The sequence below is a fragment of the Chiroxiphia lanceolata genome, chromosome 27 (genome assembly GCF_009829145.1).
Source record: "Chiroxiphia lanceolata isolate bChiLan1 chromosome 27, bChiLan1.pri, whole genome shotgun sequence".
Classification (NCBI taxonomy): domain Eukaryota; kingdom Metazoa; phylum Chordata; class Aves; order Passeriformes; family Pipridae; genus Chiroxiphia; species Chiroxiphia lanceolata.
This window is the reverse complement of record NC_045663.1, coordinates 4,337,139-4,353,867: the sequence shown is the minus strand read 5'-3', so window position 1 is coordinate 4,353,867 and position 16,729 is coordinate 4,337,139. Positions and strand designations below refer to the sequence as shown.

Sequence of the window (16,729 nt, the reverse complement as noted above, 5' to 3'; positions counted from 1 at the left end):
TGCCAGCTGGGACATGGGATCCTGCACCAGCTGCAGTGGGGGTGGCACAACCTCCCCTCTCGCAGGGACAGACTTTTAGAGCTTTTGAGATGCCAGGGAAACCTCAGCTCCCTGCCATGGCATCACCCCAGCTCCAGAGAAACCAAGAGACTCAGGAAGTGACTTACCTAAGGGAGTGACAGGGCTCTGGGTTCCTGCTCTCTCCTCCCAGCTCTCACCCTCCCATTTCCAGAGCCCTGTGCATGCTACAAACTGGTGTCCAGGGAGGCTTTTACAGGGATACTGGATTTGTTTGCTGTGCCTTCCTCCTTCTCTGGAGAAGGCAGTGGAGCAGGGGTGAGACCATGGCAGATGGTGGCCACAGAAAGGAAAGTTACCACTGAGATCTTGGAGACAGTGGGGTGATGGGAACAAGTACAACATAGAATGCAAAACACAACTGGATCCTGGAAAGAATGAGGGGAAGGGGGTGTGCACTGAGGGACAGTTATCACAACACTGGGCATTGGTGTGACAAGACACACTCTGCTGCTGACACAGCACAGATCCAAGGGCTGGTGTCTGTTTTTGGGGTTACAGGGGGGCCAGGCTTCCATTGCAAACAGGCTCTTTTCTTCCTAGAGAGAGGAAACTGCCCACTTTGACCCAGCCTGGTGTTTGCAAAGGAAGAGAAACAGGACTGGATACTCGGAAGAAGCCTGGGGGGGTTCCCAGCCCAGGAGGCGAGTGTGACAGCCTGTGATGGACAAGGAACTACAAGAAGCCAGAGAAGCTTTGAAGCACTGGTTTCTGCATGCTGAACCCTCCAGTAACTGCAGCTCCATGAGCAGACACCGCTGGGAGCAAGGAGGGACAAGAAACCCCTGCCTGGAGGTTCTCACTGGCTCTGCCGGAGGTACAGGAAAGCTCCCCACCACATCAAGCCTGCCCCACATCCTGTTTTTCATCTCTCCTGACTGAACCACATGCTCCAGCCAGTCTCTTTCAGAGCCTTTTAGGAGCTGGGATGCATGCAGGGAGCTGCGGGAGATAAAGGAGCATCCGGTGCTTGGCATTAACCCTCCCGGTGCCGGGGCAGCCAAACCCAGCCCAGGGGCAGGAGGAGCTGCAGGAGTTGCTTCTTTGCCCACAAAGGTGCAGCACCTTCCTCATGCCATCAGCCACAGCCAGGAGCACATTCCTGCCCCTGTTTTCCCATGCACCCTGCCTGGAGCCCGCAGCTCTCCCAGAGCCTGAGAAGGGAAATACTAAACTCCAGAGCACTCTGAAATCTGAGTTCAGCCCCTAAATGCCTCCCTGCATCTTTAGGAAAGGAAAACCCTCCGTGCTCACTGAGCACCTGCAGTGAGAACACTGATGACACTGAGACGAGCTGGAGAGCTGAAACCAGCCCTGACCCAGCAGCAGCTTCTGCCTCATTTGGTTTATGAGCTGCTCCCCACAAGCCAAAATGGTTCAATTTGCAACTGGATTTTTAGCAGCTTCAAAACATCTTAATGGTCTCTTTAAAATCCTCTTCCTGGGCTGAGGGAGCTGAGCGTGACATCACCTACAAAGGCCCTGGTGCCTCTCTGGCCAGGTCTGGTACTTAGAATCAGAGACTGGTTTGGGTTGGAAGGGACCTTAAAGCTCATCTCATTCCACCCCCTGTCACGAGCAGGGACACCTTCCACTATCTCAGGTTGCTCCAAGCCCTGTCCAACCTGGCCTGGAACACTTGCAGGGATGGGGTAGCCACAGCTGCTCTGGGCAACCTGTGCCAGGGTCTCACTACCCTTACTTGACAGTTTGCCCAAGGGCTGGGTGACACCCAGGGCAGTCACCAGTCTGCAGAAAAGCAGAGCAGAGCTCATGATTCTCCCAGATCCTACAGGGAGATCCATTGGTGGGATTTCAGTATGCTTCCCCCATTTCTCCTGTGCTGGTTCCTAACGCCCACCCAAGCCAGAGCCCCAGCAGCCCAGGGAAATAGGGTGCTGGCCCCAGTGTTTCAAAGCTGCAGCTCTGCTCCCCTATGTGCTGTGCCAGCGTGTTCACTTACAATCCCAGAGGAACGCGAGGTAGTTCGGAGTCTGCGCTGGCGGGGAGAGTAAATCCAGTACCTCCCATCTGTGAACTGGGTGGACCCAGGGCAAGTGAGGTGAGAAAGGAAACAGAGGAAAAAAAAGGATGATGTGAAAGAGAGGATGAAAGAGAAAGCAAAAAAACAGGGGGTTGGACAACTCCAGGCCTGAACGGGTCAGCGGGTGGGAAAGCCGTGCAGGGAAGAGCAGCGCCCATGCCCTGCCACACTCTGCACTTTTATTCCCTGGGGATGAACAGGAGGATGAAGTGCTCTCCTTTCAGGAGGAGACTTCCAGATCCCCTGGGACTTGCCAAATCCTCCTCTGCACACAGCATCCCTTCACCCACCACCCAGAGCACTCCTGCAGGAGCAGCTGTGGTCCGACCCTGCTGCACTCCGGTGCAGCCTCACCTGAGCTCCAGCTCAAGTGGTTTTCCAAGGAGAGCACACATGGGAACCCAAATCAGCTTTTCCCTTCATCCTGGCAGTGACAAACACTCCACAGCACACAATGCACATTTAATGCAAAACTCAGATGAAGTATGAAATGCTGATGAGCAGTCAGGCACACTCTCCATGAGCACTCACTGCAGAGAGTTTTCTCCTGGATAGAGAAGTGCCCCTCAAGTTGGGGGAGTTCATATGCCCAAGGGACAGGGAGAAGAGGAGCTGACCCTCGCTAGAAGACACTTGCCAGTGGAGCGGGCAGGATCTGCCTGCACACAGCTGCCATCCACAGGCAAGGAGGGAGCAGCGGTGTTAGAGGAGCTGTTTGCACTCTGAACAGCATGCACCAAAACCCAAACAAGCTGTAAAACAGAGCTGATTCCTTCCACAGCTCCCACGAGCCTCAGAGTGACTCGGCAATGAGTGAGCAGCTCTGCAGCAGAGTCACACGAGCCCAGGGAAAGGCCAGTGTTGCCATTTTTAGTTTAGCCTGAAGGAGCCCATCACATGGGCTCAGCTCATCTCCAGCACCACAGAACCAACAGCAATGAGTCGGAGCAGGGGGGAGCTGGGCACCTCTTTTAATGAGGGTTCCAGGCACAGGGGAGAGCTCAGCTCTCACGGGGCAGATGCTCAGCTCTGCTCTGGGAATCCATGGGACAGGTACATGTTGCTGTAACAACTCTTCTCTGGACTGCAGAAGTTGCTCAGCCATGGCAGGAGCGCAGTGAGGGACAGTGCCAGGCTCCACGGCACTCTGCTGCCAACCACCAACTTACTCCCTGGCTCAGCACTAGACTCCACTGCATCACCTAACGCAGCCTGCAGGGAAAGGAAAAGCTGGAGATCACCAGAGCCCGAGGTCACCCCCTGCAGCCACTTCCCCATGGGTCTAGGCCATGTTTGTGTCAGGAAAGCAGCCAGGACCTCTGGCTGAGGAAGGAAAAGCCTCTCTGTTGCACCCACATCACCTTGGCTTGTCATAGGAACGCTTCAGCACTTGTGCTTGGAAGTAGAGCAGCACAGCTACAGCACAGCACAGCTGTTTGATCCTCACTAGACTCTGGTCTGAGTTCTCCAGTTCCCTGCATTCAAAAACCCACCCGGCACTGAGATCTCAAGGTGTTCCACACCAAGATATCACAGGGCACTCACTGCCCTGAACCAAGACTGGCAGCCTCGTCCAACCCTCCCCATCACACCCCAAGGGGCAGGGGGAGAAGGTCTCTTACAAAGTATATGTCTGTGACTGGCACATCATCTTCATCCGAGGCCTGGCTGGCCGGCTCCGAGGCCTGGCTGGCCGTCTCCACCTCTATGGTGGCTGGGGATGTGACAATGGCACAGGCTGAAGAAGCTGCCTCTCTGCAGGGGGGAAAGAAAGGACAGTTTATTCACTGCAATCAGAGCAGGAGCGAGCCAAGACTGATTTACTAAACAGCGGAAGATGCTACACTGTCACATGCAGAAAGGTGAGGTCAGAAGTAACCACACCCAGCCCCACCAAGGTGTCTGGGGGAGCACCCCTCTCTCAGGAAAGCTGGAGCCCAGCAAAGCCTCCAGCACAAGCAGCCTCAGCCCAAACCCCACTGTGTGGGCTCTGCAAAGCTGCCCAATGCTCCAAAACACTCACTCTCTGCCTTCTTCTTCAGGAGCCACGATTTCAACGTCACACCTGGGCTCCAGCTCCACACTGATCTGCTGCTCCTCCTCGACCCGCACCTCCTCGTGTGACCTGGAAACCCAAGAGAGACAGGCCCAGAGGCTCAGCTGGGCATGAGTTATGCACAGCCCTCAATTTTAGGTCAGCCTGAATCAGTCCTGAGCCAGCCCAGCCCCTCATGCAGCTCTGCCCCAGCACACAGCTGCTGCTGCCATCCTGGCACTGAGCTCCCAGCACAGACTGAGCAGCTGATTCCAGCTCAGAGGGAGCAGTCAGACCTGCCGGGATTGAGGGTTTGGATAAACAAAACCCCTGGGAAAAAGAGTCAGTCTTGGCAGATGTCGTGCTCAGGACTAACAAGGTGGGAAAAGAGGACAAGAGGGAAGGGGTTAATCAGCCAGTGCTGCAGGAAAGACTGGCAGTGTCAGATGGAGCATGGGAGGAAAGAGAACTGGCCTCCAGGGAAAACTTGTGTCCAGAGTTAGCCTGGCACAAGGCCAGAGCCTCTGACCTCTTCCAGGACTCCTAGCGCACTGAAGCTGCTCCAGGGTTGACATCAGATTTATCTGCACACTGGAGCTGTTTCTGACAGTATTCACTTTAATATCTCATGCTATTAAAGTAATTTCTCGTGCCAGCAGGGCTGGCTCCATTGTCCCCATGGGAAGGAGGAGCAGGAGCCTGCCAAGCTGAGGGCACAGTGCTGGGGAAGGGCTGAGCTCTGGGTTCACTGACAGCACTGCCCTGCTCTGGGCTGGGTCTGGCTGGAGCCAGAGCCTGTGGGCAGCACTTCTGTCCAGCTCCATGCCAGGGAACTCACTCCTCTCTTCCTCACAGGGCTGGACTTCAAACCCAGAGTGAATTCCACAGCAGACCAGAATAACCAGAGGTGTGACACATTCTAGAGCAAATTGCATAAGTTTTTTTCCATCTCGGCTCAGGAATGTAAATTCTTGCTTTAATAACTTTGTGCTTGCACTGGCTTTCACCAAGGGATCCTAGAGTGTTCTACACAGGTCTCTGCTCCCCCAGGAAGGGCACATGAGGCACCAGCACCAGAAAGGGAGAAAACAGGCAAAAACCAGCAAAGGTGGCCATGGCTGTGGGGGGTGGGTGTAGCTCTGGCAAATCTGTGACAGATGGATCTACTCTGACCAACTCACTGAGCTCCCTGAACAGTCCCAGGACAGTCACTCTGATTCACCTGACCTGTTTCTGGATGAACAGCCACTCCCTACAGCAGCTCCCTCCCTCCATGAGGTACTGGTGAGTATTTTGGGTGAAGTCCCTGCATTTGCCACACAGGTCCCACCACTGCGGCCCGGGTTTAAGTCTCCAATTTTCAGAAATTTCCAACAAGGGGTTCTGCAGGAGGTGAGGTGTGTCACAGGTCCCTGCCCTCTAGGGGCAGGAATTTACCAAGATTCAGTGGCATGCAGCATCCAGAGGTATTTTCATTAGGAAATACCACAGAAGGGGATTTTTTCCCAGTGTATGTGATCTAAACTCAGCAAATCACTTAAAGCTAGGAACAAGGGCAGATGTCTGTAACATGGTGCAAACTCTTGTCTTCTAAGATCCTTCCCTTCCTCTGAAGCACCAAACACTGACTGCAGGGAGAGAGGACATCAGCCTGTCTGGCAGCTCCTCTGGCTGTGGCACATCCCAGGACCGAGTCTCTGATGTCATTTCAAAGCCTACAACACCTACACAATGTCCTGGAAAGCCAGGGCAGAGCCAGCAGCACATGCAGGGTCCTCGTGCAGATCTTGCTGACACGGGTAATGGGGTCATTTTTACTGGTGTAAAACCATGCACAGTAATTCCACAATATGAGCCTGTAAATCAGACATCCCTCTGCAGCAGAGGATTTCTGTCCTCCCTTGCCCTTGGCTCTGAGCCACCACAGGAGGGGAAAAACCTCACAGTCCCTGAAAGCACCTCAAACCTCAGTTTCTGAAAACACTGGAAGCTACTTCTGTGGGGACTGAGGGTGCTCAGTGCCTCACAATGCCCCTTCCCAAACTCACACCCACCTCACCCAGGCCACAGGCAGATGCTCAGAGGAGGGATGTTCCTGCTATTGGGGTTTGCTTGCTCACAGGGGACATAAAAGACCTTTCTTGACTCTGGTGCTGGCTGAGTGGGTGAATCTGGACAACTCTGTTGTTTCTCCTTCCCATCAAATAATGGTGGTATTTGCAAACCACTCAGGGATCTGCTTGTAAGGAAAATTCTGTGTAAGAAATGGGGAATCACGTGATTGCAGAAGCATCTCAGTATCCTGCAGAGGACCATGCCAAAATTCCCACTCATCCCTCCAGGAGATCTTTGCACAGTGATAAATGTGAGGTCTCTGTGCAGCAGACAGAAGATGACACAAAAAGAGATGAAACCCTTTTCTCACCTGCCATCCTGCCCTGAGGAGTGTGTGCGCCTCCTGCAGAAAGAAAGTAGAAGAGTTTGAGAAGCAATTTAAGCCAGAAATCCTGCACTGTCCCCAAATCTACCTTCCCACCCCATGAGGGAGATGTTCTACTTAACAGCTGACACTTCTCCCAGCAATAATTAATCCCATCAAAGCTGTGTCTGCTTGCTCCCAGGAGAGATTTAATTAAAATCGGTCATTAGCATTCCAGAGCACAGGGCAGCCTGCCGGGATGCAGAGCATGGAGAGGAACAGCAGCCACTCGACTCCAGGGGGAGCAGGGGATGAGTGTCCTCACCTGTACCTGGGCTGCTCAGAGGTCTCCGAGGGGGATCGCTCGGGAACAGAGAGGGATGTGGACGACAGTGTCGTGGCTATGGAGGCTGTGGTAGCTTCTTCGAAGGAAGGAGGAGTGCAGGGCAGCAGGTCTGGCCTGCCTGCTGGCCCAGGGTGAGGGCAGGAGAGAGGCAGGAAGAAGAGATGAGTAGGTCAGACACCAACACCTCACCTGCACCAGCCCTGTGTGAGGCTGTTCCACCGTCAACCTGCACACCCACACTGGGACTGGGAACTCAAACCACAGACAGGCAGGAAGTTTAACTGGTCCATGAACTCAACAGCCTCTCCCAAGGCATCCTCTGGAGAGAGCACCACTTCCAGCACGACAGGCAGGAAACAATGCCAATGAAGACACCTCACTGGTGACCAAAGCTGGATTAAAGGCTTGGATCACCAAGGATGAATATCCAAGTGAATTAAGAGATGAACTGAGTGCTCCGTGCCTTCCACAGGGAGCAATCCAACACCCATCCTCCAGCACTCGGCTGTAAATCCAGTCAAGATGGAAGTGACAGAAAGGCAGTACAGAACCAGGCCATTCCTCTGTTTTACAATGGCATGATGTTGCCTCTTATAACTGCCCAAACACTGTCATTGGAGTCCTGCAGTTCCCAGTCATCTCCCTCCCATTTTTTTTTTTTTTTAAAGGGTGGAAAATGCAACTTTCTGATGGCTTTTGGACTATGGCTGGTGGTGCCCTTGGCAGCAGCTGCCCTGCAGCAGTGAGGCAAGCGACCGTTTTTACTGCACACCCACACAGTGCTACAAGGAAGGGATTTGGTCTCCTTTGATGCAGAGGTGTCGCATCAAGTACCTGCACTCGTACCTTCTCCCCTGTCCTGGTCAGGTTGAGCACCTGCAAAGCACAGCAAGACATGCAATGAAGAGCTATCCACGAGGAAAGCCCTGCGGTCGGAGCACAGTGGGGGACTTGTGGAGAACAGGGGAGGATCCTAAGGAACTGCTGGGAAAGAGAGGGTGAGCACAGAGCCAGGAGCCCGAGCGGGAGCATCACCTTCATCGTCCAGCGTGGGGTAGCTCCTGGCCGCCCTCAGGTCGTACTGAGTGTCGTCATTCTCGGAGGTGAGCTGGCTGGCCGAGAACGCCGCGGTGGGACCCGCCGCCCTCACAGCCAGCAAGGCACTGCGCCCTTTCTTCGAGGGGGAGGACTTCAGAGCTGGGGGAGAGGAGGGAGGGAGAAGATGGAACCACCACCAAACAGCTGCTGTCACTCCAAAGGCACCTTTCCCTTCACAGGATGAGGGTCTGCCCTCACACACACACACACACACAGGGTCAGGTGCAGGGACAGCTCCTGGGGGGAAGCCCAAGCAGACCAAGGCAAGCTGTGACAGCCTGAGGACTCTGCAGTTTCCAGCTTTGCTCTCTATCATGGAATCATGGAATGGTTTGGGTTGGAAAAGACCTTAAAGCCCATCCAGTCCCACCCCCTGCCATGGGCAGGGACACCTTCCACTAGCCCAGGTTGCTCCAAACCCTGTCCAACCTGGCCTTGGACACTTCCAGGGATGGGGCAGCCACAGCTGCTCTGGGCAACCTGTGCCAGGGCCTCACCACCATCCCAGGGAAGAATTTCTTCCCAATACCCCATCTAACCCTGTCCTCTGGCAGTGGAAAACCACTGCCCCTTGCCTGTATAAAAACTTTACCCTTTTTCTAAGGCTCCTTTAGGCACTGGAAGGGGCTCTCAGGTCTCCCCAGAGCCTTCTCTTCTCTGGGCTGAACACTCCCAGCTCTCTCAGCTTTCTCACAGTGGAAAACCCTGCTCAGGCTCCAGCTCAGACTCCCCACAAGGGCTGCAGCAGCCAGGCCAAGGTAAAGCCTCACAGCAGCTCCTGGACTCGGTACTTACAGGAATTCTTTCGGAACACCGTGTTGGTCATGAATTTGAAGAATCTCTCTGCATAAAAGCTGGGTCTGTGTACTGACACTGTGTCCTACAACAGCAAGAAACAATTGTTTAATTTTAAAATGACGCCTCAAGGCAGAATTTCTGCACCAACCAACGTGGTCTTTTTATTTCAACATTTAGCACTGATAGAGCCCTAAAATGGAAAGGCTTAACTGAAATGCTCTGATTAATGCTATAAATAACCCTGAAGCATTGCCTCTGATTGCATTTGATTATATTCTTGCTGTGATTTTATAATGGATTTTGGTGATTTTATTCCTTTGTAAACTTCCTGGATTTTTTTAAAATATTGGCCAGATTGTACACATGATATTTCTTCTGGCTTTGCTGGCTACCATTTCAAGCACACCTGGATACCTTTGTGTGCAACACAGACACCCAAATTCAGCCAAGGGTCTCTGTACATTTGAAATATTTTTGTTTAAAAGAGTAAAACAGAAGCTCTCTCTGCTTCTCATGTTCGACTGTGCTCCCATGACTTGGCATCTCCATGTTTCCTTTGCCACATTATTTAGGGAAGCCAGGAGATGCAATGCTGAAAAACAGCTTCCACATCCAAGACTGTTCTTTCAGAAACACACACCTGGCTGCTGCAGGAGAGAGGCAGCAGGGAAACACGGGAAGGGATTTATTGGCAGAGAGCTTGTTGAAGTGGAAACAGCCTGTCACCAAAGGAACAGCACAGGGCTCCTCCACATCCCCAGGAACACACACACCTGTGCACTCCTGGTGTCGCAGTGAGGAGGAGAGTGACAGATGGGAGCAGGGGAGGAAAGCTGGGAGCACAACAGCTCAACATGTGAGGAGGTGGAGTGAGCAAGGAAACCTGACTGGGAATAAGTGGCCCCACCCCGCTGTGCAGGCATGAGAGGTAAGAACTGCTCCTTCCATCAGCTGTAGCTGTGCCAGGTCAGGCACTATAAATAGTCAGGTAATGGCACCAGGTAATCCTGCCAAGGCCTGGCCAGCTCCTGCCTCTGCACAGGTACTCACCCCATCATGGACAAGGGCCTTCCAGGTGTGTTCTAGTTTCTTGATGAACCTAATTCCAGGGGAGAAGTGGAGAGAAAAAGAAAGAGACAGATTCAGGCATGTACTTTGTACCTTTCATACCCCAACAGGGGAGATCCCTGAGCTGCCAACGATTCCTCTGTCACCAGGACTGAGCTTTCCTCCAGCACCTCCACAGTCAGGCCAGGACTGTCAGGGAACACCACAGGGAAGGAGGAGCTGGGCTGGAAGAGGTGCAGACAATAGCCTTCCACCCCTGGAGATATGCTTCCCATACTGAGATGGGAAACTTCTTTAAGAGCAACTCGTCATCCTGGACAAATGGCTGAGTGTCCCCAACTGTTCTAAGGACAGCTTGGGGCAGCCTGTCTACTCCTCCTCACTGTCTCCAGGAGAGGAAAACCTCTCTGCTGTCATTTGGTCTTAAAAGAGATGTTACCACCCTGAAAGGACAGATGACTGCCAGGTTACCCACCTGTATGACTGCAGGATATCTATGATCCCTACGTGCAGCAGGAGACGCTCTCCTTTGCCGTTCACTGCTGGGATCCCTCCCATCCTGCAGGCAAAGCAGAACCTCAGTGGGTACAGCCTCAACCAGAGCTCCTGTAACACCCCAGCCCTGAGGAAGGGCCACAGCACCCCCACAAGGGGCTCTGGTGTGGTGTCAGACACAACCCAGAACCCATGGGGTCACTTTGTGCACAACCACGGGAGCTGACCCGGCCTGACCCCGCATGTCCTGAGGTCACTGCCTGTGTGGCCAAACACCACTGTCACCACTGTCGTGTGGCACAGCCCTGCCTGGGCCACAAAGCACCACGGAGTTTTTTCTGTGCTACTTTATTCTGGGGATCAGGTTATTTATCAGGTCAGTGAGAGCTGTCTGCCAGTAGAGCAGCAAACCCTCAAGGATGAGGGTATTTCCAGTCCCATCCACACAAATATCATCCTGCCAAAGGTGCAGCAACCACCAGCACCAGCACACAGCCAAAGCACACGGGCACCAGGCAGGCCACTGCAAGTAATGATGCTGCATGAAAGACTGGAAATACCACAGTATTATCTTGGCTCCACCAGGACAGATCCTCCTTCAAACCCAGAGTAGCTGGTTTCAGACAGCAACAAACAGCAAACTCCACCATTCCTTAGCAAGCCTGGTCCATAGAGCCTGGGATACAGGCACAGAGTCAGGGATACAGGCACAGAGCCCCAGATGGGGCACAGCACAGGACAGGTTTGGGGCAATCCCCCCAGCTCCAGCAGTGACTCCAGCACTTGGCTACATTGCTGTCTGCTGACCCCACTGGGATGGCCTCAGGGAACTGCCTGGGATTCCAAAGGTGGTAATGATGGAGAACAAACTCCAAGCTACTGGGGCCAGGCTGATCCCTACTTCTGCTCCAGTATTTAGGCACTGAGCTAGAACTGAGCTTGTGTCTCCTCCCAAATCACAGGTGGATGTTTAGAGGCTGTTACACAAGCTGAGAACCTACAGCCTGGCCTAGGCAGAGAAACTGCCAGAACCTTACAGAACCATTTCCCAGCCCAGCTTCCCCCTTTCCCACTGGCAGCACTACCACAATCCCAGGAGAGCTGCTCCTTGGAACACAGTTCCCGTGGGCCTCGTTAGGGATTTCCCACTCCAGCCTCCCCCTCCTCCCCTCCCAGCAGCACAAGTGAGCTGAGGTTTCACCTACGTCTCGTCGGTGTCTATGGCCTCCCCCCGGGCAGCCCCTATCTGGATGGACTCCATGGCTGTGGAGTACAGGGCCTTCTGCCCCACGGGCCGCTTCTCATCCGACGTGCTGTGGGCTCCCTCGGCCAGCTGCTCCCGCTCCTGCTGGTCTATGTTATGAACCCCAAGCAGGAGGCTGTAGTCCATGATTTTAAAACTTTCCAATACCTACGGGTTAGTGTTGAGTTTAAGAACAAAGAATAAACTATATCAAACCAGCAGTTCAAATACAGCACAGATCCCAAAGCATGGAACAGCCCGTCCACACACCCACCAACAACTCCTTTGCCAGAGCCCGAAAGTTTCTGAGCCAACAGTCACCTCTGGGCTCGACTGCACAGAGTTTGGCCATCCCACAATTACGCCAAAGGGCTGAAGACTTGCAAACAACATTTGTATCTGCTGCACACTGATTGGGAAAAAGTATTTAGTTCCAGCAGAGCAGCTACAAGTGGAGCAGGCTGCCAAAGTGTGATGCACCAGGCAAGGGAACACAGCCTTGGCCCACAGAGGCTGCCATGAGATCCAACTCCATAGCTTGGCTTTCAGGGAGAAGGGCAGGAGAAGGGATTGATCCTGCTCTGGGGTTAGCAGATTACCAAGGTTCTCAATCACTGCTCTTCCTCATGCTTGAGAGCCACAAGGCTCCCTTACCCTGCTCCCCAGGCTGCCCCTTCCTTACCAGACAGTCTCGCTGCAACGTCTTCACCAAAGCACTGAAGGTGTCCGCATCCAACATCAGGCCCTCGGGCATGTCTTGGATGAAGTCCAGATCCTTGTACGTAGGGCTGGACTTTTCTTTTTCCTTCTTGGATGCCCGGCGTTTGTAGGTCGAGCCTTTGAGGTCGAATTTCAGGTGCATTTTCACCACTCGAGGCAGGATGTTGTTCATCACGACCACGCGGATGTTTTTGCCCCCGGACTGAACACAGTACAGTCCGTAAAACTTGGGCAGCAGAGTCCGGGGGTTCTGGTTCAGATTCTGCAGCAGGGGTGGAAAAAAAGCGCAGAGGAAGGTCATTTGGGCAGAAAATTCCTGCTCTGTTCACCACAAAGCACGTCGACGGGTCTTGGAACAGCTGGACTTGGGGCTCTTTGCCTAGAGATTTTCTGAACTTTACAGGGGCTCAGTGTACACATTGGACAAACTCCTGCATTTCAGTGGCTTTAGGACTTGAAAATACAGGGCCTGAGATGCTCGGCACTCTCTGGGCAAATCACCAAGTCCGGAAATTCCCTGCTTTCCCCAAGAACACCAGCTAAAAAAGGGAAACCAAACTGGGAGAGAAATAAACACAATAAGTGGGAGCTTCAGGTTTAAAAATAACAGCTCTCTTGATCTCTTCACAAGTGTCAGAATCAAGAGCCGTTCTCTGGCCCAGAATAAACCAGGGACAGGATTATGTCTTTAAACAAAACAACATAAATGTTCTCCTCCTGTTGCAGAGTTGCTTTATAAAGCAGTCAGCCAGAGAGCACGGATATCCTGCTTTGCTAGCATCCTTTTTTAGGCAGCAGTATGATTAGGAATGACATGACAGGCAGGATTTGCTTGTTCAGCTTTGGGCACGTTTGGGAAGGAAACAGAACATCTCTGCTCACTACAGCAGGAAGGACAGACCTGACAGGTTCTGACAGATGGCAAAAGCGTGACTGCATTAACATTTCATTCTCTTGTCATCTCACCTACCTGGGCACATCAGTGAGCCCTCTTTGAGAGGGCCAAAAGCAACAGAGGCAGGTAAACCAAATGCAAACAGCTTTAAAGTAACTCAGGATGAAACCACTCTGCTTCCTTTCCCTGATTCCTTTGATGTGGATGGTTCCCCAGGAACAGCACAGCAATCAGGGGTAGACCACAGAACCCACAGACAGTGTAATTCTACAACAGGTAGCTCAGAACTCTGCACCAGACAGGTAAGTTCAGTTTAATTCACTGACTGTCTGCCAGGGTGACTGCAGAATTAACAGTGCAACTCTACTGCCAGTTAAAGCCCCAGGAATGTGAGTGTCACATGCAAAAGCAAGTGCCTGATTCATAGAATCCCAGATTGGTTTGGGTTGGGAGGTACCTTAAAGCCCATCCCATCCCACTGCCTGCCATGGGCAGGGACACCTTCCACTAGCCCAGGTGGCTCCAAGCCCTGTCCAACCTGGCCTTGAACACTTCCAGGGATGGGGCAGCCACAGCTGCTCTGGGTAACCTGTGCCAGGGCCTCCCCACCCTCACAGGGAGGAATTTCTTCCTGGCCTGGCTGTCATTTAGACACAGACACCCCATAACCTCTTTCCCTTGGGTAAATTTTCCTCAGTAAATACTGAGTGAGAAAAGGATTTTCACAAAGCCAGTGTAGGATCACATAAACCCACAGCACCAGGCACACAGATGGAGCAGCAGCATTGCTTCCCATCACCTTCTCCTCGACATCTCCACAACAAACAAATCCTTAGGTGGTTCTAACTGAATTTCAGAGCCCTCATTCGTAAAGCTGGAGCCTCCAGCACAGTTGTGCAGGCAGACAGCTCCTGATTTCTACACCAAAACAGAGGGTTTGGGTCCAATTTACTTTCACCCAATGCAAGTCTCTGGGTCTCAGTATCTTGCTTTGCCAGGCCTGAGGTTTAGGCAGCAGCTCTCTGCAGGACTGATGTGCAATGCTGGCTGTACTATGGGGCCCTTCAGCTTGGAACTGCAGCCAGTGGGAGCCAGGACAACCAGCAGCTGCCTTCAGAGTAACTGCCAAACAGAAGGAATGGGGGAGATCCAGGGCCAGTAGTGGTTTCCTCCAAAAATCAAGATGGTTATTGCCTGGAGAAAAGAGGCTCAGGGGGACTTTCTCACTTTCTCTAACTCCCTGACAGGAGGGTGGAGCCAAGTGGGGGTCGGGCTCTGCTCCCAGGGAACAAGGGACAGGACAAGAGGAAACAGCTTCAAGTTGTGCCAGGGAAGGTTTAGGTTGGATGTTGGGGGAAATTTCTTCATGGAAAGGGTTGTCAAGCATTGGAACAGGCTTGGTGGCAGAGTCACCACCCCTCGAAGGGTTCAAAAAACATGTGAATGTGGCACTTGGGGACATGGTTTAGTGGTGAACATGGTGGTGGTGCTGGGCTGATGGCTGGACTTGATGATCTTAAAGATCTTTTCCAACCTTACCAGTTCTATGATTCAACAGCCATCCCCAAATCCAGGCTGGGACAGACACACAGTGCCAAGTGAAGAGGAACAAACCAGTGCTGGGAAAAGGACACCCAGAAACACGCATCTGGGAAGCCATTTTGAGGCCAGAACATGCCTCCAAGCTATGCCACAATTATCTGCCTCACGTTTACCCACAGTTTACAAATAATCAGCAGAATTTGTGCTTCTGAGATGGGCTTTGTGACATGCTGTTAACTCTGTCCCTGGCATGGGGACAGACCACAAGACACCCAGGGGGAGGACGTGCCCCATGAGACGCTCTGGACAGAAAAGCTGCCAGGACAAACCCAAGCCAGGTCTGAGGTGCTGGGTGATACACACCATGTAGTAGCCAGGAAGGAGCTTCTGCAGGAATTCAGCTTCCTTGTGCATCACAGTTTTTATGATGAATTCATCGTCGCTGGTGACGTAGAAGAGGGAGCCGCTGGCCCCGGGGTTGGACAGCTCGATCAGAGGCTCGTTACACAATGAATACTGGGGAGGAAAACAAAAAAAAGGTGAAGTTTTATCCCCTCCTTATTGCAGATTGAGTTCTACACCCTCGAGGGCCTTCCCCTGCATGTTGTCTCCCTGGGAGATCAAGGGGTAGCACAGCTCAAGTGAGAACTATTTTCATTATAGGTTAGGTCTGAGCAGCCAAGTTGATGGACAATTTACAATTAGAGACGAAGATTACAGTTCAGAGCATCCCAACTGCTCAGAATCCAGCTAATCATGTGGTTTCAGGAACATCCAGCCTTCCTAATGACATCTTATCTGCTCCCATTGTGCCTGTGTGCACGTATCACATTCAGGCTCTTCCAGCACATCACCGCACACGCAGACGGACACGGGATTTTAGGAGACCAGACAATCTGCTCAGGGAACCACATCTCTCTGTGCTGGAGGGAACACCACGCACTGGCTGTTCTCAGCAGCCTCCCCTGGCCGTGTGCTCCCCTGTTCCAGAGGATTTTTACAGTCACACTTCACCCCCTCATGTGCTGGAAACATGTGAAAAGTCTTAGCCGAGGTGTGCAGCCAAGGGGGATCAGCTCTGTGCAAGGGAGCTGAGCTGGGAGGACATTTCTAGCCATCAGGATGCAAACAGCAGGTCCTCAAATGAGGACATGCCCAGGAGCAGGGGAAAAAAAAAAAAAAAAGGAGAAAGCACAAGCAGATGGACTTTGCAGCTCAGTGCCCACCCAGGTACCTGTGGGGGTCAGGGGGGTTCAGGGCAGGATCACAGAGGTGAGTTGGGGAGAGGGAGGTGGGGGGAGAAAGGAGCTGATCAGAGCAATAAATTAAATGTTCATCATTATGTACTGAAAACAGCTTTCAGCCCTGCACAGACTAACGATCCAAGACTTGATCAAGTTAATCATCTCATGCATAATTAAAGGCATTTGCCGCTGTGGCAGGCAAGAGACAATCAGGGGAAGCAGAAACAACAAATCAGAGCTGTGACCTTTGCAACTGAGGCGAGGCAGGCTCCTTGCCCTCCCAAGTTCTGAACTTGGCTGGCACAGGTGGGAATCACCACTACTCTCACACCAGGCACTGGCACAGGTTTGTTTCACTGGCAGGTGTTCAGCTACAACCACCCCTGTCTACAGGTGAAGTCAGACAAAAAGGGCTGTTCCAAAAGGGGAGGGTGTGCACTCATGGATGTGTTTCCTTCCCCAGTTCACACAGAACAGGACATCACATATAGGCAAGGGCCCAAATTCAACCCCAGTGCACTCCAAGCTTGTACTCCAAGGTATTTGAAAACCAGCCTTTCCAGCTCTGAGGAGCTTTCAGAGCACAAGAACAAGCTGTGTTTTATTCTGTCTTTGTAAGATGATTAAAATAACTACATTCACATAGCTCTCAAGTGAGTACACAAGGAAAAATTCCCATCTTTGTCCTCAGAGCCCCAGGGGAC

At 52.5% G+C, this 16,729-nt stretch overlaps 1 protein-coding gene across 13 annotated transcripts in view; it reads right to left on the bottom strand.

The window, feature by feature from the left end:
* PIP5K1C (phosphatidylinositol-4-phosphate 5-kinase type 1 gamma) overlaps nt 1-16,729 on the bottom strand; it is a 48,806-nt gene that overhangs the window by 3,088 nt on the left and 28,989 nt on the right. For 2 of the 13 annotated variants that reach the window (XR_004361034.1, XR_004361035.1), the window contains exons 6-18: nt 15,145-15,297; nt 12,307-12,606; nt 11,587-11,792; nt 10,362-10,445; nt 9,869-9,917; nt 8,816-8,900; nt 7,958-8,119; nt 7,757-7,798; nt 6,902-7,043; nt 6,583-6,615; nt 6,278-6,393; nt 4,146-4,247; nt 3,745-3,877 (exon numbers count right to left, since the gene is read on the bottom strand). Coding sequence is in view for 9 of the 13 variants with exons in the window: in XM_032712301.1 (XP_032568192.1) it covers nt 3,146-3,334; nt 3,745-3,877; nt 4,146-4,247; nt 6,583-6,615; nt 6,902-7,043; nt 7,757-7,798; nt 7,958-8,119; nt 8,816-8,900; nt 9,869-9,917; nt 10,362-10,445; nt 11,587-11,792; nt 12,307-12,606; nt 15,145-15,297 (1,680 nt within the window). In the remaining 4 variants the exon portion in view is untranslated. Of the gene's footprint in view, nt 1-2,563; nt 3,335-3,483; nt 3,598-3,744; nt 3,878-4,145; nt 4,248-6,277; nt 6,394-6,582; nt 6,616-6,901; nt 7,044-7,756; nt 7,799-7,957; nt 8,120-8,815; nt 8,901-9,868; nt 9,918-10,361; nt 10,446-11,586; nt 11,793-12,306; nt 12,607-15,144; nt 15,298-16,729 lie in introns of those variants that run through there. The other 11 variants (XM_032712301.1, XM_032712307.1, XM_032712305.1 and 8 more) reach the window with 8 other exon arrangements.